General features: G+C 42.3%; 1 protein-coding gene across 1 annotated transcript; it reads left to right on the top strand.

Annotated features, from left to right (window-relative positions):
• The first annotated feature begins 544 nt into the window (after nucleotides 1–544).
• Nucleotides 545–10,856, top strand: LOC106584632 (nucleobindin-2). Its single transcript, XM_014170116.2, has 13 exons — nucleotides 545–709; nucleotides 1,722–1,859; nucleotides 4,555–4,662; nucleotides 4,913–5,045; nucleotides 5,735–5,832; nucleotides 7,450–7,635; nucleotides 7,965–8,055; nucleotides 8,185–8,243; nucleotides 8,375–8,467; nucleotides 8,602–8,691; nucleotides 8,825–8,995; nucleotides 9,350–9,410; nucleotides 9,621–10,856. Exons 1-13 carry the CDS (start codon nucleotides 653–655, stop codon nucleotides 9,731–9,733), a joined length of 1,398 nt encoding a protein of 465 aa, XP_014025591.1. The 5' UTR covers nucleotides 545–652; the 3' UTR covers nucleotides 9,734–10,856.
• The last annotated feature ends 10,704 nt before the right edge of the window (nucleotides 10,857–21,560 follow it).

Raw genomic sequence — 21,560 nt, 5'->3', positions numbered from 1 at the left:
ATGATCATTTGTGTATTTATGCGTGATGGGCTATCACTGTCCTCAGGTTCACAAACAATATGAACAGCTAGTCATTTTATTTTGTATGCTCCATTTGTAGTCAGATGTTTTTACTTAGCTTGAGAGTTGACTACTACGGGTTATTCAAATAAAATAAAATAAACAATAGCTGTATCATCTTAACCTCAAGACACACGACATGAGAAATTCTAAGACATTTACATTTTAAGGGCTGTGCATTGCATTCAAATTACTATTGTAATTCTTGACTCCCAGAATGACTCAAATACAGGCAACAGTTGAGACTGGAATGGGTTGGATCACGTCCCAATTCAGCATCTCTTTGGCTCTGATGTAACTCCGCCCTCTTGGTTTACACAGGTTTGTAAACGCCACGTACATCTTGCTTCACAGCACCTTGACCAACAATGTTAAGCAAACCCTTTGACTGACTACTTGTGCCCAACTGGCTGCCAACGCGACTATTTCACAGAGCGAAGAGAACATTTCTACCCAATGAGGATGGTTGGGGGCGGGGCGTTACCATGGCAATTAGCTGTTCGGTTGGTCTGACTAGGAAGAGGCTGACCGGTGTAAAGTGCATGACATCTGTAAACAGACTCCAGTCTTTTCCAGTTGTCTCCAGGGTTGGATGAATTATAGCAAACGTTTAAAAAAAATAATAACTGAAAAGGGGGGCACTGTCAAAGTAAGTTTGTGTTTCTTTTAGCTTTTCAATTAAATGTAGTATCATACTATTATGGACAAATTACATTTCAGTAGTTGGAGATCGTGCGTGCTCGTGATCTATCCACACCCTACTTGTTCAACACTTCAGTACCTAGCTAGATAGTTATTATGCTGCTACCTGTATATCTTACACAGATATCCAGAGCTCATTAGAATATTATCAAAAAATAACCCCAATATGAACCTGGTGAAATTAGATGGCTAGATAACAGATGTAACAGAACAAGTGCAACACTATTGACTGCTGCTGCTGATGTGGTCATGATGTTACACCTAAACAGGTTGACAAGGTTCTCTTTCAGGTGTCAAAGCCCAAGAGAACTGGGCTACGTTCAGTTGCTAAACGTTGTCGAACGCTGCAGATATAAATGCAACCAACATGATTTCTTGTTCTACATGTCGGAGAGGCACTTTTGTTCTGCATAACATATCTGAACGTTCCAAAACGTGTCCTGCTAAACATCCCTTTTATCCCATAGACAAGGGAGTGGCACAGTCACCACAGTTTTATTCTGGTCGAGGTTACTGTGGGGATTAAGATTAAACTAGTTTAACTTGTCAACACATTGGTCAATAGGGAGGAGTGGGTGTGGGTTCACTGGTTCCAAAAGCATCGGCCACATTTCCCAGGCCAGTGAGCTTACTGTAAGAGGGTGATGTTTACTGAAGAACAGTTCAGTATAACCCTGTTTCTTCATGTTACCTATGAAACATTTAGGAATTTAATATGCCCTATATACATAAAGAGATCGTTTGGCAACATACAATATCAATGACTTACCTGTAGGCTCAAATAGATGCTTTATATCTTGCCATTCTGTCTGTGAAATAGTAGATTAGTGTCAGTTCATTTAACCAACTGTGAAATGTGTCTATTTGACCATTAGCCATTTCTCATAGTTTCTCTTGAAGCAGCTGTTTATGTAGTCAACGATTAACCTCAGCTAGTTGATGTTCTCCTGTGTACACAGATGTTGTGGAGTAAAGCCTTCTGCCACTACACTGTGCTCCTCCTGAGCCTGTGGTTCTGTGTGGAAGCAGTGCCCATCGCTGTGGACAGGACTAAAGTGGAAACCCCAGAGGAGAAACTGGAGGCACCACAGAATGTGGTGAGTGGATAGTGGTGTGTGGAGTGTGTGTGTTTGTGTTGCAGTACCTACATTGCCTTCAGAAAGTATTCAGACCCCTTGATTTTCCCCAAATGTTGCTACGTTAAACCCTTATTCTAAAATGAATTCAATGTACACACTACCCCATAATGACAAAGGGAGAACAGGTTTTGAGATTCTTTTTGCAAATTTATAATAACAAAACAACAACAAACGTATTTACTTAAGTGTTCAGACCCTTGGTCCATCCAATTCTTTATGGACTAAAACCAACAGGTCTGACCATTATCTGGTCCACCCAATCCTTTACAGACTGAAACCAACAGGTCTGGCCATTCTCTGATCCACCCAATCCTTTACAGACTGAAACCAACAGGTCTGACCATTATCTGGTCCACCCAATCCTTTACATACTGAAACCAACAGGTCTGGCCATTCTCTGGTCCACCCAATCCTTTACAGACTGAAACCAACAGGTCTAGCCATTCTCTGGTCCACCCAATCCTTTACAGACTGAAACCAACAGGTCTGACCATTATCTGGTCCACCCAATCCTTTACATACTGAAACCAACAGGTCTGGCCATTCTCTGGTCCACCCAATCCTTTACATACTGAAACCAACAGGTCTGACCATTCTCTGGTCCACCCAATCCTTTACATACTGAAACCAACAGGTCTGGCCATTCTCTGGTCCACCCAATCCTTTACAGACTGAAACCAACAGGTCTAGCCATTCTCTGGTCCACCCAATCCTTTACATACTGAAACCAACAGGTCTGGCCATTCTCTGGTCCACCCAATCCTTTACAGACTGAAACCAACTAACACAACTGAAACTAACACAATACCCATCATTACACCCAGAGCCATACTGTATATAGCAGTGCATTCGGAAAGTATTCAGACGCTTAACATTTTCCACATTTTGTAACATTACAGCCTTATTCTAAAATTGATGAAATTATATTTTTTCTTCATCAATCTACAGAAAATAACCCATAATGACAAAGTGAAAATAGGTTTTAGAAATGATTGCACTTTTTTTTGTTTTTTGTAATACCTTATTTACATAGTATTCAGACCCTATGCTATGAGACTTGAAATTGAGCTCAGGTGCATCCTGTTTCCATTGATCATCCTTGAGATGTTTCTACAACTTGATTGGAGTCCACCTGTGGTAAATTCAATTGATTGGCCATGATTTGGAAAGGCACACACCTGCCTATATAAGGTCCCACAGTTGACAGTGCGTGTCAGAGCAAAAACCAAACCATGAGCTCCGAGACAGGATTGTGTCGAGCCTCAGATCTGCGGAAGTGTACCAAAAATGTCTGCAGCATTGAAGGACTCTAAGAACACAGTGGTCTCCATCATTCTTAAATGGAAGAAGTTTGGAACCACCTAGACTCTTCCTACAGCTGGCCACCTGGCCAAACTGAGCAATCGGGGGAGAAGGGCCTTGGTCAGGGTGGTGACCAAGAACCTGTTGGTCACTCGAGTTCTAGAGATCCTCTGTGGAGATGAGAGAACCTTCCAGAAGGACAATCATCTTTGCAGCACTCTACCAATCAGGCCTTTATGGTAGAGTGGCCAGACGAAAGCCAATCCTCTATAAAGGCACATGACAGCCCGCTTGGAGTTTGCCAAAAGGCACCTAAAGACTCTCAGACCATGAGAAACAAGATTCTCTGGTCTGATGAAACCAAGATTGAACTCTTTGGCCTGAATGCCAAGCATCACGTCTGAAGGAAACCTGGCACCATCCCTCACCATGCTGTGTGGATGTTTTTCAGAGACTGGGAGACTAGTCAGGATCGAGGGAAAGATAAACGGAGCAAAGTGCAGAGAGATCCTTGATGAAAATCTGCTCCAGAGGACCTCAGACTGGGGTCAAGGTTCACCCTCCAACAGGACAACGACCCTTAGCACGCAGCCAAGACAACGCAGGAGTGGCTTCGGGACAAGTCTCTGAATGTCCTTGAGTGGCCCGGACTTGAACCCGATCGAACGGCTCTGGAAAGACCTGAAAATAGCTGTGCAGCAACGCTCCCTATCCAACCTGACAGAGCTTGAGAGGATCTGCAGAGAAGAATAGGAGAAGAATGGGAGAAATTCCCCAAATACTGGTTTGGCAGGTTGTTACTACTTATGTAAAGGTGATATTTCTGTTTTCTTATTTTTTTGTGTGCAAAAATCGATAGAAACTTGTTTTTGCTTTGTTGTTATGGTGCATTGTGTGTAGATTGCTGATTTTTATTTTTTGTGAAGTTCATCATAATTTATTACAGTTGAAGAGGGAGGACCACACACCATGTTATTGCATGACTCCAAGTTTACTTTGATAGGATGGTTATTATATTAATATTTGTGCATAAAGGCGTTCCCACCGCCATTTGTCGCATAATACATTTTACCGACACAAAAAGATCCCACCATGTTGAACGAACAAATCATCTGTCGGCATTTATAAAATTGTACCGAAACTACCCGTTTCCGTCACAGCTGTCGTGATTTGTTTTGTACGCACTTGGTGCATGAATAATGAGTCAGAAAGAGGAAAGGCTCTTAAAGAAATACATCACTGCAGAAAATGGAAGGAGGTCTAGACATACCATAGGCCATATGTGAATCCAATGTAAACCTCTCCACTTACATACTGCAATGTGGATTTGGAATTTGGGTTTTTGTTTCAGGACACCGGGCTTCACTATGACCGCTACCTCAGGGAAGTCATTGATTTCCTGGAGAAGGACCAGCATTTCAGAGAGAAGCTCCACAATACAGACATGGAGGACATTAAGGTACCCCAGCAGCTATAGCATTTGCAGGGCTGTGTTCATTAGACACCAAACAGATTTTTTTTTTAAACGTACTGAAACAGGGATGGGCTACCTGTACTCGTCCTATAAGAAATGCTCATTTTATTTTCCCGTTGCAAAATGTTTTCAGCTGTTTGTTCCGTGCCCTAATGAACACGATCCAGCTGGCCTAGTCAGTTTCCTTTGATTGTTATTGGCCCTCAAATCTCTGGCTGCTTTTGTTTTTGAGCAGCAAGGCAAACTGGCCAAAGAGCTGGACTTTGTCGGCCATCATGTGAGGACCAAACTGGACGAGCTGAAGAGGCAGGAGGTGAACAGGCTAAGGACGCTCATCAAAGCCAAACAAGATGCTGAGGGAGGGCATGGTACGCTGGTGTATCTGTTATTCAAATATGTCATTTCCTATCTAAATGGCTGCCATCCTATGAGCAGGAATGTTTGTCCAGTTGACAGGACATGATGCAGTGCACCACCAACATCCTAAGATTGATATAGTGTGTCACATAGGAAAGTGGAAGTGCCTTGAGGCTATTGTGCAAGTAAATAGGAAAGTCACATGTTGTGAAATGTCTAAATTGACACATTTGGGAAGAGGGTTTGAGGTTCTACTACCGAGCATGGTCTTGCACTCAACCAAGACTGTGCTTACATTGGAACTGCCAGAAATACTTGGTTGTGGTCACTGCCAAAGCTAACGTGCAGTCGAGTCGGTCATCAAAACACTCTCAAATGCCTGTGAAATGTTAGCACATTCTTTTAGCGTTGCCCTACAAATGTCCACAATGTCAGTAACTGCTTGGTGTCATCAGTCAACATGGTGTGACTAGTTAATTGTTAAGAGGGGATTTTAATATGGAACATTTCAGAGTAAAGGTCACTATCATTAATTACAATGATTTGAATTGTGGATAAATGTCAGCTGTAACTACACAATTACCTCATCATATACAGCCTCCATTTTGTCAGCAGTTTTCAGCAAGGGACTTGTAACCACTTAACTCGTATAGTATTAGTGTTCCTCCTAATTAGAGCCTTCTCTCCTCTTTCCCCTCAGAAATGAACCACAAGGTGCTACTCAAGCAATTTGAGTACATGAACCACATGAACCCACACACCTTTGAAGTGGAGGACCTGGATAGGCTTATTCAATCGGTAGGGATGTTGTCCATACACAGTACACCAGGGATCATCAACTAGATTCAGCCTTGGGACAATTTTTCTCTTGAGCGGATGGTCGAGGGACCGGAACACAATTACATATAATTTGTAGACTGCAAATTGACCGCAAGAAGCCTATATATATATATTTGACTAAAACATAATAATTTCAAACCTTGCTTACATTTGTATACAATCATGTCTCTCTATTATGTGTGTGAATACTTGGGAACAGATTTCCCAAATGAAAATCCCTTGGAGCTGATTTCGCCAGTTGGGGAACCCTGCACTACACCATGATACAATGATTAAAATGGCCGCACAACAGTTCTTAAAACCACTGTGCTCAGAACTTGTGGTGCATGTACCAAAATTAAACCAGGGCCTATACTGAAAAATAGTTTTAAAAGTTCATACACTGACAATGGCCTTACAACCAAAATGTTTGCTCTGCACTTGTCTCTTGAATGAATAAGCAACTCTCTGGTGAACGAGGACATCCATTTTGAGCCAACAGCCCAAAGCGGTTGTAGCCTTAAAGCTAACTTGCTGTGTTTGAATAGCAGCTATATTGGAAAGTTCACCCTAACCATGCACACCACGTACATGTTCTCCGTCTGGGGGAAAAAAAGAAGAAACGTTTACAGGACGATCATTTTCACTTTAAACTAATCATCAGGAACATGTCTTTCTCACCCTCTTCTCTAATGGTCTCGTTCCACAGTTATTGGTCTCTGACACAGTGGGCTTGTATAGTATTTATTTAAATTCCAGATTGTAATGGGAATTTTCAGGTGAACAAAAAGGAGAGCAGTCATTGAGGAAGTAAATTCAGTTTAATACAATAATTCAGGGAGACACTTCCAGAACATAAGCATAGAAAATGTCTAACGGTCCTTCTCTGAGAAGGCACCTATATTAATCAGACCGTCCCAAATATTCTGTAAACATCAGCCCGAGAGACTTGTACAAAGTCACAACATCAGCGACTACAGGATCACACTGTGTCATAGAGATATTTTCAGTGTACCTTCTGCAGCTCTGGCATCAATCACTATCAAACATTCAACACTGACAGACATTTGATACAGTCAGTTAACAGGTCAAAGGTAAAAACATACATACTTAGTTACAACAGATAATTGTAGACTCACAAGTGAAAACGACCTAATTAAATATGGTACTTAAATGTACATGGTTAAGTCCTGTTTCCCTCCCCAAGAGAATGTGTCTGTATGCATTTCCCCGAACATAAAATCATGTTTATTACATAGGAGGCTGTGGAGGGGAGAACGACTCTTACTAATGTCTGGAATGGAGTAAATGGAATGCTATCAAACACATAGAAACAATGTGTTTGAGTTCAATACCATTCCATTTGTTCCGTTCTAGCCGTTACTATGAGCCTGTCCTCCCCAATTAAGGTGCCACCGGTCCGTTAAGGTTTATTACTTATCAATCCAGATCCCAGTAAATCAAATACTGGAAAATAATTAATCAAATCATTTCTCATTACACAGATTTATCAAAATGTTCACTTATCTAGTAAAATTAGGGTTGCTATAGGAAGAATAAGAATCGCATGCTTTCTTTTTTCTGGTTGATATATAGGCTACCAATGACTTGGAGAACTATGACCAGAAGCGTCACGAGGAGTTTAAGAGGTACGAGATGATGAAGGAGCACGAGAGGAAGGAGCACCTGAAGAACCTCGACGAGGAGCATCGCAAAGACGAGGAGCAGCACTATGAAGAGCTGAGGAAGAAACACGCAGACCATCCTAAAATCAACCACCCTGTAAGACGTTTGCCTTGATACTGTAACTAAACCCAAAATCCACCACCCTGTGAGGCATTTACCTTGATAATCAACCCCCCCTAAGACATTTCAGTGACATTAAGCCCCAAATTCACTAGCCTGGTCTCAGATCTTTTTGTGCTGTAGACCTCTAGCCAACCATAAGAGTTGGCTTCACAGCACAAACAGATCTGGGATCAGGCTACAAAGTGTGTGTGTGTGTGTGTGTGTGTGTGTGTGTGTGTGTGTGTGTGTGTGTGTGTGTGTGTGTGTGTGTGTGTGTGTGTGTGTGTGTGTGTGTGTGTGTGTGTGTGTGTGTGTGTGTGTAGGGCAGTCAGGACCAGCTGAAAGAGGTCTGGAAGGAGTCAGATGGTTTGGACCCAAATGACTTTGACCCCAAGACCTTCTTCAAACTCCATGGTAAGTTCACACCAGAAGCTATTCACAGCTTGAAAACACAGAACAAAAGTCAAATAAAATAATATTGTCTCACATTCTCAAATTACACACCAACCACAATGAAGCCTATTGAGAAATGATGTCTTGCAGACACCAACGGAGACGGCTACATTGATGAGCAGGAGCTTGAAGCCCTGTTCACTAAAGAGGTGTGTGTGGCTGGAGTAGGCCTAGTTTTGAAATGTGTGTGTGTGTGTGTGTGTGTGTGTGTGTGTGTGTGTGTGTGTGTGTGGCTGGAGTAGGCCTACTTTTGAAATGTGTGTGTGTGTGTGTTTTGTAGCTGGAGAAGATGTACAGACCCAATCTAGATGAGGATGACATGACAGAGATGGAGGAGGAGAGACTGCGCATGAGGGAACACGTCATGAATGAGGTGAGCTGGCACGAGGGGTGGGGTATGATGGGGTCACTGAGTCATACACACAGCCAACTGTTTTCAGGATTTTGCCCCACTGCTTCTTCAGGCAACCTACTTGCTGACATTGACTTCCTTTTGTCTGTACTCAGGTAGACACCAACAAGGACAGACTGGTCTCCCTGGAGGAGTTCCTGATGTCCACAAACAAGAAAGAGTTCTTAGAGCCAGACAGCTGGGAGGTAAGAGACAGGCCGCCACCACCTGCTGCCACGTGACGTGGTCAAGAGTACAGACATGTTGTTGATCCTAACTCTGAGAGGCTATGCAGTAATGGAGCTTCTACCCTACCCTCTCATCTCGTCTCCTCCTCAGACTCTGGAGCAGGCTCCCGCGTACACCGACGAGGAGATGAAGTTGTTTGAGGAGCAGCTGGCCCAGGAGGAGAGCAACCTCAACCAGAAGACCTCAGATCTGCAGAAACAGAAGGAGGAGCTGGAGAGGCAGCAGGAGAAGCTCAACGCCCAGAAAGCTGAGCTGCAGCAGGTAACATAATACTGTAGCACATAGCAATGTTATCATTTATAAAATGTTAGCATAGACAGCTAACAATCAATTAACAGCTAACGTACCCGTTTGACACAAAATGCATCTGCAGCACACAGCAGCAGAGCTTTGACACAGTAGAATCAAGTACCTTCAGTATTAGAGGGGTAACCAACTTAATAAATAAGTGACTTGTAATTTGACTGTTTATTGTGTGACATTGGCTCACCCTCAACAAAAGAGAGCACCGTTTCATCTACAATTTTGTTAATTGTAAACACTTTTGAACTGGGTCATCACTCTCCCATGTTGTTGGTGGATAACATCTCCTTCTCTTGTCTGTCTTCTCCTCAGGCTGTGGAACACATGCAGATAATAAAATTGGAAAAAGCAAACGCTGCCATTGAGGTTAAAGGTTAGTTCAAGTTGCCTTCAGTTATAATATCCTCTTTCATAGACTGGTATTACCATCATTAATAATAACTATTGGTCGAATCCTAACTTCCACTTAAGTAGTCATGCATTGATGTCAATGGGAGACCAACTCAACATTTGACTGAAGAGGAAGTTAGGATTTGCCCCTATCTGTTTCAAACCCGGTGATGATGTGTTAACTTGTCTTTAGATGGAGGCGCTACAGTAGCAGTACCCCCTGGAGATCAAGCATTGCCAGTACTACCAGGAGACAGCCTACCTCTACCCCCCGGTCACCAGCAACACTTACCTGCACGCTCTTAGCAGGCCCGGCAGCTTTTTCTGTGTGTTTGCGTGTGCGTGTGTGTGTATATAAATCTTTCAGTGAATCAGTTTTAATGTGTTGTCAGGCCTCTGGATTTCCCACCACACACCTGAATGCACACATACAGTTCAACAATTTCCGGACACTAGCTAAACCAATTAGAATGTAGCCTTTGATTTTGACCCACTTCTAGTTGTGGCATTCTGTAGCTGGCAGGAGCAGCCAGCACAACCAACAAGACTTGAAGGAATCTGAACCAGACATTCTGTGGACAATCCAGTCTTCGTTATTAGTTCATTATAACCTATTGACAACCACGGCACAGTTCTAGATGGGAAGTGCTTTGGGAGAAGTGGGAAGAGTTTTTGTTCCTGAATATTAGCAGAATGTGTGCAGTATTTCATTTTCTATCTAGTTAGGTAGGCTACCCAGTGGCATCGTTTCTTTGGAGAAACATGTTTAAAATACATTTGGTTGAATAGTTTACAGAGGTGGGAAAAGGAAGGTCAAATGAATGTCTATTTTGACATGCTGCTTGGTAGTATGTCAACCTCAATAAGTTAAAATTTACCTTGATAATAAATAGCCTTGCTGATTCATTCCTGACATTAATAATTGCCCATATACAGATAAACTCCTATTGGCTTCACATCAATGACAATGAAGGCATAAATAGTTATTTTCAGTATTACATTGGTTTTAATTTGACTTTGTTAATTAAGAAACTATTATGGTACTGTAACTCAATATTGGCCACCTTTTTTTAACCTGCCATAAACTGCCATTCTTCCTCTTTGAACAAGAACACCCTGTTGATGTGGACTGTGAATGTTGTTAGTTGTTCCATTGTGGTTGATACTGACAATTGTAGTAGTGGTATTTCATTTATCTTAGTGGTGACTGTCTGTTTACTGCATTTGTGTGTGAGAGCTTGTCTTTGTGTGAAAGTATGAGGATCACAGATTAGGAACAAAATGCATGGATTTGTGGGGTAATACCATGGATATTCAACATTAATACCACAGATATTGTTCTATACTTAATAACATGGGTATTCTACTAAACTCAATACCAGTGGTGTAAAGTACTTAAGTATAAATACTTTAAAGTACTACTTAAGTAGCTTTTTCTGGTATCTTTACTCTACTTTTAATTATTTTTTTTTTACAACTTTTACTTCACTACATTCCTAAAGGAAATAATGTACTTTTTACTCCATACATTTTCCCTGACACCCAAAAGTACTATTACATTTTGAATACTTAGCAGGACAGGAAAATGGTCCAATTCACACACTTATCAAGAGAACATCCCTACTGCCTGATCTGGCGGACTCACTCAACACAAATGTTTCATTTGTAAATTGTGTTGGAGCGTGCCCCTGGCTATCCGTAAATTTAAAAAAACAAGTAGAACGTGCTGTCTGATTTGCTTAATAAGGAATTTGAAATTATTTATACTTTTACTTTTGATGCTGAAGTACATTTTATCAATTGCATTTACTTTTGATACTTAAGTATGTTTAAAACCAAATACTTGTAGACTTTTACTCAACTATTATTTTACTTGGGGACTTTCACTTTTGAGTCATTTTATATTAATTTATCTTTACTTTTACTCAAGTATTACAATTGGGTTCGTTTTCCACCACTGCTTAATACCATGGTTCCGTACCACAAGAAGAGCAGTAAAACAAATATAGGAAACTACAGGCCTGTGACGATCCTCAGCACCTTATCCAAAGTTGTTGAGAGATTAAAAACGAATCATCTTGAGGGATAACTTCTCGCACAAACTTCTTTATGAACACCAATCTGGCTTTAGAACAGCTTATCCACCTTTTTGACCACATCAAGCAGGAAAGTGAGAAGGGGAACTATACAGGTATGGTCATGTTAGAATTGCAGTAAGCTTTTGACACTGTGGACCATGATATTCTCCTGATGAAACTGAAATGCATGGGTCTAAATGATGTAGCAGTGAATTGGTTTAGGTCTTCTCTGACCAACAGAACACAAGTATGTAATATTGGTGATGTTCTGTCAGAGGCCAAAGAAATATCCTGTGGAGCACCGCAGGGATCAATTTTAGGGCCCCTCTTATTTCTTATATACGTTAATGATATGCCAGATACAGTAAATTGCAAACTCCTGCTTTATGCTGACGACTCAGCCATACTGGTATCAGGGAAGGATACAATTGACATAGAGGAGACCATCATGAAGGAATTGCATTTTGTTAGAGATTGGTTGACTGTCAACAAATTGTCACTACATTTGGGAAAAACTGAATCGATTTTGTTTGGAACACTACTTAGATTGCTTAGGGCTGACAAGATAAAGGTAAACTGTGCAGGCAAGGAGATTGAATCTAAAACAAGTGTGACTTATCTTGGTGTGTCCCTAGATCAATCCCTTTTTGGAGACCTGATTGCTGCTAAAATGGCAAACACATTTTAATTGTTATATTGTAACACCAGATATTTTAACATCAAAGTCAAGAAACTGCTTGTCTCAACCTTCATTCAGTGTCATTTTGATTATGCCTGCTCTGCTTGGTATAGTGGGCTATAAAAAAAAGGTGAAAAAGAGAATGCAGGTCATGCAAAATAATGTTATCAGGTATATGCCGAATGTCCCCCCTAGGACCCGCATAGGGGTACAGGAGTTCCGGGAGGTGGGCTTGTTGCCTTTGGAGTCCAGAGTGCACCAACTTAATCATATGTTTGACATCTTAAATGACCGTGCCCCAGGTTAAATGAAAAACCACATTGATATGGTCTATAATCAATACAGTAACAATACCAGAGTTGTTGTTATGTCTTGTAAAATGGTCTAAGAGAAACCACTCCACTGCCCCTTGTGCCCCCTACTGCTGGTCAGGTGTATTTATTTGAATGATAGGTATGAAAAGATTGTTTTAATGTGAAATTAAAATGGTTGATTTTTAAAGTTAGGGGAAAATGCATTGAGTAGTGCCACTTTTTAGGATGTCAATATAAATGTATGTATTTATGGTTGTTCATAATTTTGTCTTGCTTTTTCATCATTATATGTGTTATTGTTTTACCATCGAGGACCACTTTGGAAACAAGCGTTTTAATTAATACTTTCAAGTAATATCCTCTCGGTCCACATCGTACATTTTGTTGTATATGTCTGTTACCCAAAATAAATTCAATTCAATGGATTTTCTTCTATACGTAATACCATGGATATTCTACTATACTTAATACCATGTATATTCTACTATACTTAAAACCATGTATATTCTACTATACTTAATACCATGGATATACTTAATACCATGCGTATTCTTCTATACTTAATACCATGGATTTACTTAATACCACGGATATTCTATTATACTTAATACCATGGATATTCTTATATACTTAATACCATCGATATTCTGCTATGCTTAATACCATGGATATTCTTATATACTTAATACCATTGATATTCTTCTATGCTTAATACCATGGATGTTTTCTACTATACCAAATACCGTGGATATTCTTCTACATTATTCCTAGTTGCATGTCTGACTACAGTAGCTTCTGTCCATAGGTCTGACCATTATCTGGTCCACCCAATCCTTTACAGACTGAAACCAACAGGTCTGACCATTATCTGGTCCACCCAATCCTTTACAGACTGAAACCAACAGGTCTGACCATTATCTGGTCCACCCAATCCTTTACAGACTGAAACCAACAGGTCTGGCCATTATCTGGTCCACCCAATCCTTTACAGACTGAAACCAACAGGTCTGACCATTATCTGGTCCACCCAATCCTTTACAGACTGAAACCAACATGTCTGACCATTATCTGGTCCACCCAATCCTTTACAGACTGAAACCAACAGGTCTGACCATTCTCTGGTCCACCCAATCCTTTACAGACTGAAACCAACAGGTCTGGCCATTCTCTGATCCATCCAATCCTTTACAGACTGAAACCAACAGGTCTGACCATTCTCTGGTCCACCCAATCCTTTACAGACTGAACCCAACATGTCTGGCCATTCTCTGATCCACCCAATCCTTTACAGACTGAAACCAACAGGTCTGGCCATTCTCTGATCCACCCAATCCTTTACAGACTGAAACCAACAGGTCTGGCCATTCTCTAGGCCATCCAATCCTTTACAGACTGAAACCAACAGGTCTGACCATTCTCTAGGCCATCCAATCCTTTACAGACTGAAACCAACAGGTCTGACCATTCTCTGATCCACCCAATCCTTTACATACTGAAACCAACAGGTCTGACCATTCTCTGGTCCACCCAATCCTTTACAGACTGAAACCAACAGGTCTGACCATTCTCTAGGCCATCCAATCCTTTACAGACTGAAACCAACAGGTCTGACCATTCTCTGGGCCATCCAATCCTTTACGGACTGAAACTAACACAATACCCATCATTACACCCAGAGCCATACTGTATATAGCAGTGCATTTGGAAAGTATTCAGACACCTTAACGTTTTCCACATTTTGTTACATTACAGCCTTATTCTAAAATTGATTAAATTATATTTTTTCTTCATCAATCTTCACAAAATACCCCATAATGACAAAGTGAAAACAGGTTTAAGAAATGTTTGCTAATTGATATATATATTTTTAAACGTATTTACATAAGTATTCAGACCCTTTTGCTATGAGACTCGAAATTGAGCTCAGGTGAATCCTGTTTCCATTGATCATCCTTGAGATGTTTCTACAACTTGATTGGAGTCCACCTGTGGTAAATTCAATTGATTGGACATGATTTGGAAAGGCACACACCTGTCTATATTAGGTCCCACAGTTGACAGTGCATGTCAGAGAAAAAACCAAGCTATGAGGTCGAAGGAATTGTCCGTAGAGCTCAGAGACAGGATTGTGTTGAGGCACAGATCTGGGGAAAGTGTACCAAAAATATTCTGCAGCATTGAAGGTCCCACGAACACAGTGGCCTCCATCATTCTTAAATCGGAAAAAGTTTAGAATCAACAAGACTCTTCCTAGAGCTGGCCGCCCGGCCAAACTGAGCAATCGGGGGAGAAGGGCCTTGGTCAGGGAGGTGACTAAGAACCCGATGGTCACTCTGACAGAGCTCTAGAGTTCCTCTGTGGAGATGTGAGAACCTTCCAGAAGGACAACCATCTCTGCAGCACTCCACCACTCAGGCATTTATGCTGGAGTGGCCAGACAGAAGCAACTCCTCAGTAAAAAGCACATGACAGGCCCGCTTGGAATTTGCCAATAGGCACCTAAAGGACTCTCAAAACATGAGAAACAAGATTTTCTGGTCTGATAAAACTAACATTGAACTCTTTGTCCTGAATGCCAAGCGTCACGTCTGAAGGAAACCTGGCACCATCCCTATGATGAAGCTTGATGGTGACAGCACCATGCTGTGAGGATTATTTTCAGCGGCAGGGACTGTGAGACTAGTCAGGATCAAGGGAAAGATGAACAGAGCAAAGTGCAGAGAGATCCTAAGCACACAGCCAAGACAACACAGGAGTGGCTTCTGGACAAGTCCCTGAATGTCCTTGAGTGGCACAGCCAGAGCCCGGACTTGAACCCAATCCAACATCTCTGGAGAGACCTAAAAATGAATGTCAATGAAGCAAGTCAGATGAAGCAGATGCTAAGCTACAGGACTGTTTTGCTAGCACAGACTGGAATATGTTCCATGATTCTTCTGATGGCATTGAGGAGTACACCACATCAGTCACTGGCTTCATCAATAAGTGCACTGATGACGTTGTCCCCACAGTGACTGCACGTACATACCCCAACCAGAAGCCATGGATTACAGGCAACATCCGCACTGAGCTAAAGGGTAGAGCTGCCACTTTCAAAAACAGGCAAAGCACCAACACAGGACAAAGATCGAATCGTACAACACCATCTCTGACGCTCTTCGGATGTGGCAGGGCTTGCAAACTAATTACAGACTACAAAGGGGAGCACAGCCGCGAGCTGCCCAGTGACACGAGCCTACCAGACAAGCTAAATTACTTCTATGCTCGCTTCGAGGCAAGTAACACTGAAACATGCATGAGAACACCAGCTGTTCCGGATGACTGTGTGATCACGCTCTTCGCAGCTGATGTGAGTAAGATGTTTAAACAGGTCAACATTCACAAGGCGGCAGGGCCAGACGGATTACCAGGACGTGTACTCCGAGCATGCGCTGACCAACTGGCAAGTGGCTTCACTAACATTTTCAACCTCTCCCTGTCTGAGTCTGTAATACCAACATGTTTCAAGCAGACCACCATAGTCCCTGTGCCCAAGAACACTAAGGTAACCTGCCTAAATGACTACCGACCCGTAGCAGTCACGTATGTAGCCATGAAGTGCTTTGAAAGGCTGGTCACACCACATATCAACACCCTTATCCCAGAAATCCTAGACCCACTCCGATTTGCATACTGTCCTAACAGATCCACAGATGACGCAATCACTATTGCACTCCGCACTGCCCTTTCTCACTTGGACAAAAGGAACACGTATGTGAGAATGCTATTCATTGACTACAGCTCAGCATTCAACACCATAGTGCCCTCAAAGCTCATCACTAAGCTAAGGACCCTGGGACTAAACACCTCCCTCTGCAAATTGATCCAACTGGATCCTCCAGGTGGTAAGGGTAGGTAACAACACATCTGCCACGCTGATCCTCAAGACGGGGGCCCCTCAGGGGTGCAGGCTCAGTTCCCTCCTGTACTCCCCATTCACTTATGACTGCACGGCCAGGCACGACTCCAACACCGTCATTAAGTTTGCAGATGACACAACAGTGGTAGGCCTGATCACCGACAACGACGAGACAGTCTATAGGGAGGAGGTCAGAGACCTGGCCATGTGGTGCCAGGACAACAACCTCTCCCTCAACATGATCAAGACAAAGGAGATGATTGTGGACTACAGGAAAAGGAGGACCGACCACGTCTCCATTCTCATCAACAGGGCTGTAGTGGAGCAGGTTGAGAGCTTCAAGTTCCTTGGCGTCCACATCACCAACAAACTAACATGGTCCAAGCACACCAAGACAGTTGTGAAGAGGGCACGACAAAACCTATTCCCCCTCAGGAAACTGAAAAGATTTGGCATGGGTCCTCAGATCCTCAAAAGTTTCTACAGCTGCACAATCGAGAGCATCCTGACTGGTTGCATCACTGCCTGGTATGGCAACTGCTTGGCTTTCCGACCGCAAGGCACTACAGAGGGTAACGCGTACGGCCCAGTACATCACTGGGGTCAAGCTTCCTGCCATCCAGGACCTCTATACCAGGCGATATCAGTGGAAGGCCCTAAAAATTGTCAAAGACTCCAACCATCCTAGACATAGACTGTTCTCTCTGCTACCGTAAGGCAAGCGGTATCGGAGCGCCAAGTCTAGGTCTAAGAGGCTTCTAAACAGCTTCTACACCAAGCCATAAGACTCCAGAACATCTAATCAAATGGTTACCCATTTGCATTGACCCCCCCTCTTTTACACTGCTGCTACTCTCTGTTATTATCTATGCATAGTCACTTTAATAACTCTACCTACATGTACATTTTACCTCAAATACCTCGACTAACCGGTGCCCCCACATTGACTCTGTACCGGTAGCCCCTGTATATAGCCTCGCTATTGTTATTTTACTGCTGCTCTTTAAGGATTTGTTACTTTTATTTCTTACTCTTAATTTTTATTTTATTTAAAAAAAAATTAACTGCCTTGTTGGTTAGGGCTTGTAAGTAAGCATTGTCGGCGTATGTGACAAATAAGATTTTATTTGATTTAAAAATAGCTGTGCAGCGACGTTCCAACTTGACAGAGCTTGAGAGGATCTGCAGAGAAGAATGGGAGAAACTCCACAAATACAGATGTGCCAAGCTTGTAGCATCATACCCAAGAAGACTCGAGGCTGTAATCGCTGCCAAAGGTGCTTCAACAAAGTACTGAGTAAAGGGTCTGAATACTTATGTAAATGTGATATTTCGTTTTTACATTTTTTATAAATTAGCAAAAAAATATATATACTGTTCTTGCTTTATCATAATGGGGTATCGTATGTAGATTGAAAAAACCCCAGATTTAATCCAGTTTAGAATAAAGCTGTAACGTAACAAAATGTCGAAAAAGTCAAGGGGTCTGAATACTTTCTGAATGCACTGTAGATGTGTCCCAGAGCCATATAAAGAGATGTATCTGTTACGCTGGTTAGGCAGCCTTAGTTGTGGAGCACAGCAGTCTCTTATCTTTGAGTCGGCACCAAACCACCATTTCTAATTGAACATTGAAAACCGGATCGGAAGTAATATGTAGAAATTATAATGGACCTATATATTTGTTAATAACTGTCCTTTTTATGGCCCGCAAACCGGTCCAAAAAGAATCTGTACGGCTCTGGGACACATCTACAGTGCATTCAGAAAGTATTCAGACCCCTTGACTTTTTCCACGTTTTGTTACGTTACAGCTTTATTTCTAAAATTGATTAAATCGTTTTTTTTTTCAATCTACACACAATACCCCATTACGACAAAGCAAAAACAGGTTTTAATTTTTAAGTCTCTGGTTTTGAATCTGAATATAGATATCTGAATGCATCCGAGAAGTTGAATATACACTGCTCAAAAAAATAAAGGGAACACTAAAATAACACATCCTAGATCTGAATGAATGAAATAATCTTATGAAATACTTTTTTCTTTACATAGTTGAATGTGCTGACAACAAAATCACACAAAAATAATCAATGGAAATCCAATTTACCAACCCATGGAGGTCTGGATTTGGAGTCAAACTCAAAATTAAAGTGGAAAACCACACTACAGGCTGATCCAACTTTGATGTAATGTCCTTAAAACAAGTCAAAATGAGGCTCAGTAGTGTCTGTGGCCTCCACGTGCCTGTATGACCTCCCTACAATGCCTGGGCATGCTCCTGATGAGGTGGCGGATGGTCTCCTGAGGGATCTCCTCCCAAACCTGGACTAAAGCATCCGCCAACTCCTGGACAGTCTGTGGTGCAACATGGCGTTGGTGGATGGAGCGAGACATGATGTCCCAGATGTGCTCAATTGGATTCAGGTCTGGGGAACGGGCGTAGCATCAATGCCTTCCTCTTGCAGGAACTGCTGACACACTCCAGCCACATGAGGTCTAGCATTGTCTTGCATTAGGAGGAACCCAGGGCCAACCGCACCAGCATATGGTCTCACAAGGGGTCTGAGGATCTCATCTCGGTACCTAATGGCAGTCAGGCTACCTCTGGCGAGCACATGGAGGGCTGTGCGGCCCCCCAAAGAAATGCCACCCCACACCATGACTGACCCACCGCCAAACCGGTCATGCTGGAGGATGTTGCAGGCAGCAGAACGTTCTCCACGGCGTCTCCAGACTGTCACGTCTGTCACATGTGCTCAGTATGAACCTGCTTTCATCTGTGAAAAGCACAGGGCGCCAGTGGCGAATTTGCCAATCTTGGTGTTCTCTGGCAAATCCCAAACGTCCTGCACGGTGTTGGGCTGTAAGCACAACCCCCACCTGTGGATGTCGGGCCCTCATACCACCCTCATGGAGTCTGTTTCTGACCGTTTGAGCAGACACATGCACATTTGTGGCCTGCTGGAGGTCATTTTGCAGGGCTCTGGCAGTGCTCCTCCTGCTCCTCCTTGCACAAAGGCGGAGGTAGCGGTCCTGCTGCTGGATTGTTGCCCTCCTACGGCCTCCTCCATGTCTCCTGATGTACTGGCCTGTCTCCTGGTAGCGCCTCCATGCTCTGGACACTACGCTGATAGACACAGCAAACCTTCTTGCCACAGCTCGCATTGATGTGCCATCCTGGATAAGCTGCACTACCTGAGCCACTTGTGTGGGTTGTAGACTCCGTCTCATGCTACCACTAGAGTGAAAGCACCGCCAGCATTCAAAAGTGACCAAAACATCAGCCAGGAAGCATAGGAACTGAGAAGTGGTCTGTGGTTGCCACCTGCAGAACCACTCCTTTATTGGGGGTGTCTTGCTAATTGCCTATAATTTCCACCTGTTGTCTATTCCATTTGCACAACAGCATGTGAAATTTATTGTCAATCAGTGTTGCTTCCTAAGTGGACAGTTTGATTTCACAGAAGTGTGATTGACTTGGAGTTACATTGTGTTGTTTAAGTGTTCCCTTTATTTTTTTGAGCAGTATATGAAACTTTGATAAACTTGAATAGTTGTTTGTAAAGTTGATACACAGACAATGAATGCAATATCTACCATACTGAAACAGAATATATAAATATTAAATTACATTGAAATTGAATTTTAAAACTGAATGAAATATTAATTCAATTCAGTTTCAAATCATGCAATACAAGTTCAAATTATGAATTCTATGATTAAATTTGTGCATTACAAATTCTAAAATATGAAATTCAAATTCATTATTCTAACGGAAAATATACAATTTCTGTTAAATATGCTTTGGTATTTTTCAGCTTCTTTTCTCTCCCTGTTTCTTCGTCTTACTTTGGCCATTAAAACCACTGTTAGGGATTTTCACTGTGTCCGTATTAACCACACGGCTGCAAAGTGAGCGGAATTGGATTCCACTCTCAAAGACTCCTGTACTATTTCATCCTAATGAAAACGTTGGTCTACTACCCCCACAATAGCCGTTTTGATAACAGGTTTCAAACCTGCCATCAAAGCAGACGTACACATTATATCAATGTACTCACATGTACCTAGTCTTTTTTTCCCCCCTGAGTACATCTATTAATTTTGGTTTTATCGGTTTTGCTTTTTTGTTGAGAGAACGTTGCTTGTCGATCCACATCAACACGCATGCGTATTTAGGTTTAGATTTTTTTCTTTCATGTCATTGTGCCAACTCACAATAGCATCTCGAAATTCTTTATTATATTGGAATTTTCTGTCAGCAGGGAAATGCTGACCAATTTTATCCAGTTTGCTCCCAATTTTTTTTTTTTTGCCAAATTGGTAGAATGCTTTTGCACTTCTTTCAGCACATCTATTGCTTTGCTATATTTCCTCTCCTATTCCCCCTTTTACGGGAGTTTCAGAAACCACGGATGCCATCTCAATGGTGGCTATACAGGTGACCTAATGTCTTATACCAGTGTCATGCTTACACACGTAACCACACTTATTCACAGTTCACAAACTCTCTCCTTATTGCTACTGCTAATACACACAAATCATGTTCAAACAACGTTAGAATATCTTTTTGCTTTTCTAACCATGAATGTGGCTCTCCTCCAGAACTTATAGGTAACCTTCTTATCACCATACACATTCCCTCCTGTTGTCCTTCTCCATGGACTACCTACTCTACAACCTACCATACTAGTACACAAGCATAACAATTTATCCATACACACACACACACACACACACACACACACACACACACACACACACACACACACACACACACACACACACACACACACACACACACACACACACACACACACACACACACACACACACACACACACACACACACACACTCTACGGCTGAGGTCTAGTAGGGAACCAACCCCACTCGGGATTTACCCCTTATGACTTATCCTCTGCAGGTACCAGGCTGCTCTGACTTACCTTCCGGGACTTACCCTGTTCTTTATGTTACTCGCAGGAACCAACCCAATCAGGATTTACCCCCTCGGACTTACCCTCTGAGGGACTACCCTGCTCAGGCTTACCTTTTGGTGGCTAAAGCCCCCTAGGGGCCCCAATCCCTAGGTCTACCAGTAGTATTTACAGTGGGCCTACTGAATAAACTCAGGATTTTCAGATCTGTATCCAGTAGTTT

Source organism: Salmo salar, chromosome ssa23, assembly GCF_905237065.1.
Source record: "Salmo salar chromosome ssa23, Ssal_v3.1, whole genome shotgun sequence".
NCBI lineage: Eukaryota > Metazoa > Chordata > Actinopteri > Salmoniformes > Salmonidae > Salmo > Salmo salar.
Note: the sequence above shows the minus strand (reverse complement) of the source record. Positions and strands in the feature narration are given on the sequence as shown.

Coding starts and splice junctions, on each gene's coding strand:
- LOC106584632 (XM_014170116.2), top strand. CDS start 653: ATGAATTATAGCAAACGTTTAAAAAAAATAATAACTGAAAAGGGGGGC. Junction 8,056..8,184: donor GACCTTCTTCAAACTCCATG/GTAAGTTCACAC, acceptor GATGTCTTGCAG/ACACCAACGGAGACGGCTAC. Junction 8,692..8,824: donor TAGAGCCAGACAGCTGGGAG/GTAAGAGACAGG, acceptor TCTCCTCCTCAG/ACTCTGGAGCAGGCTCCCGC.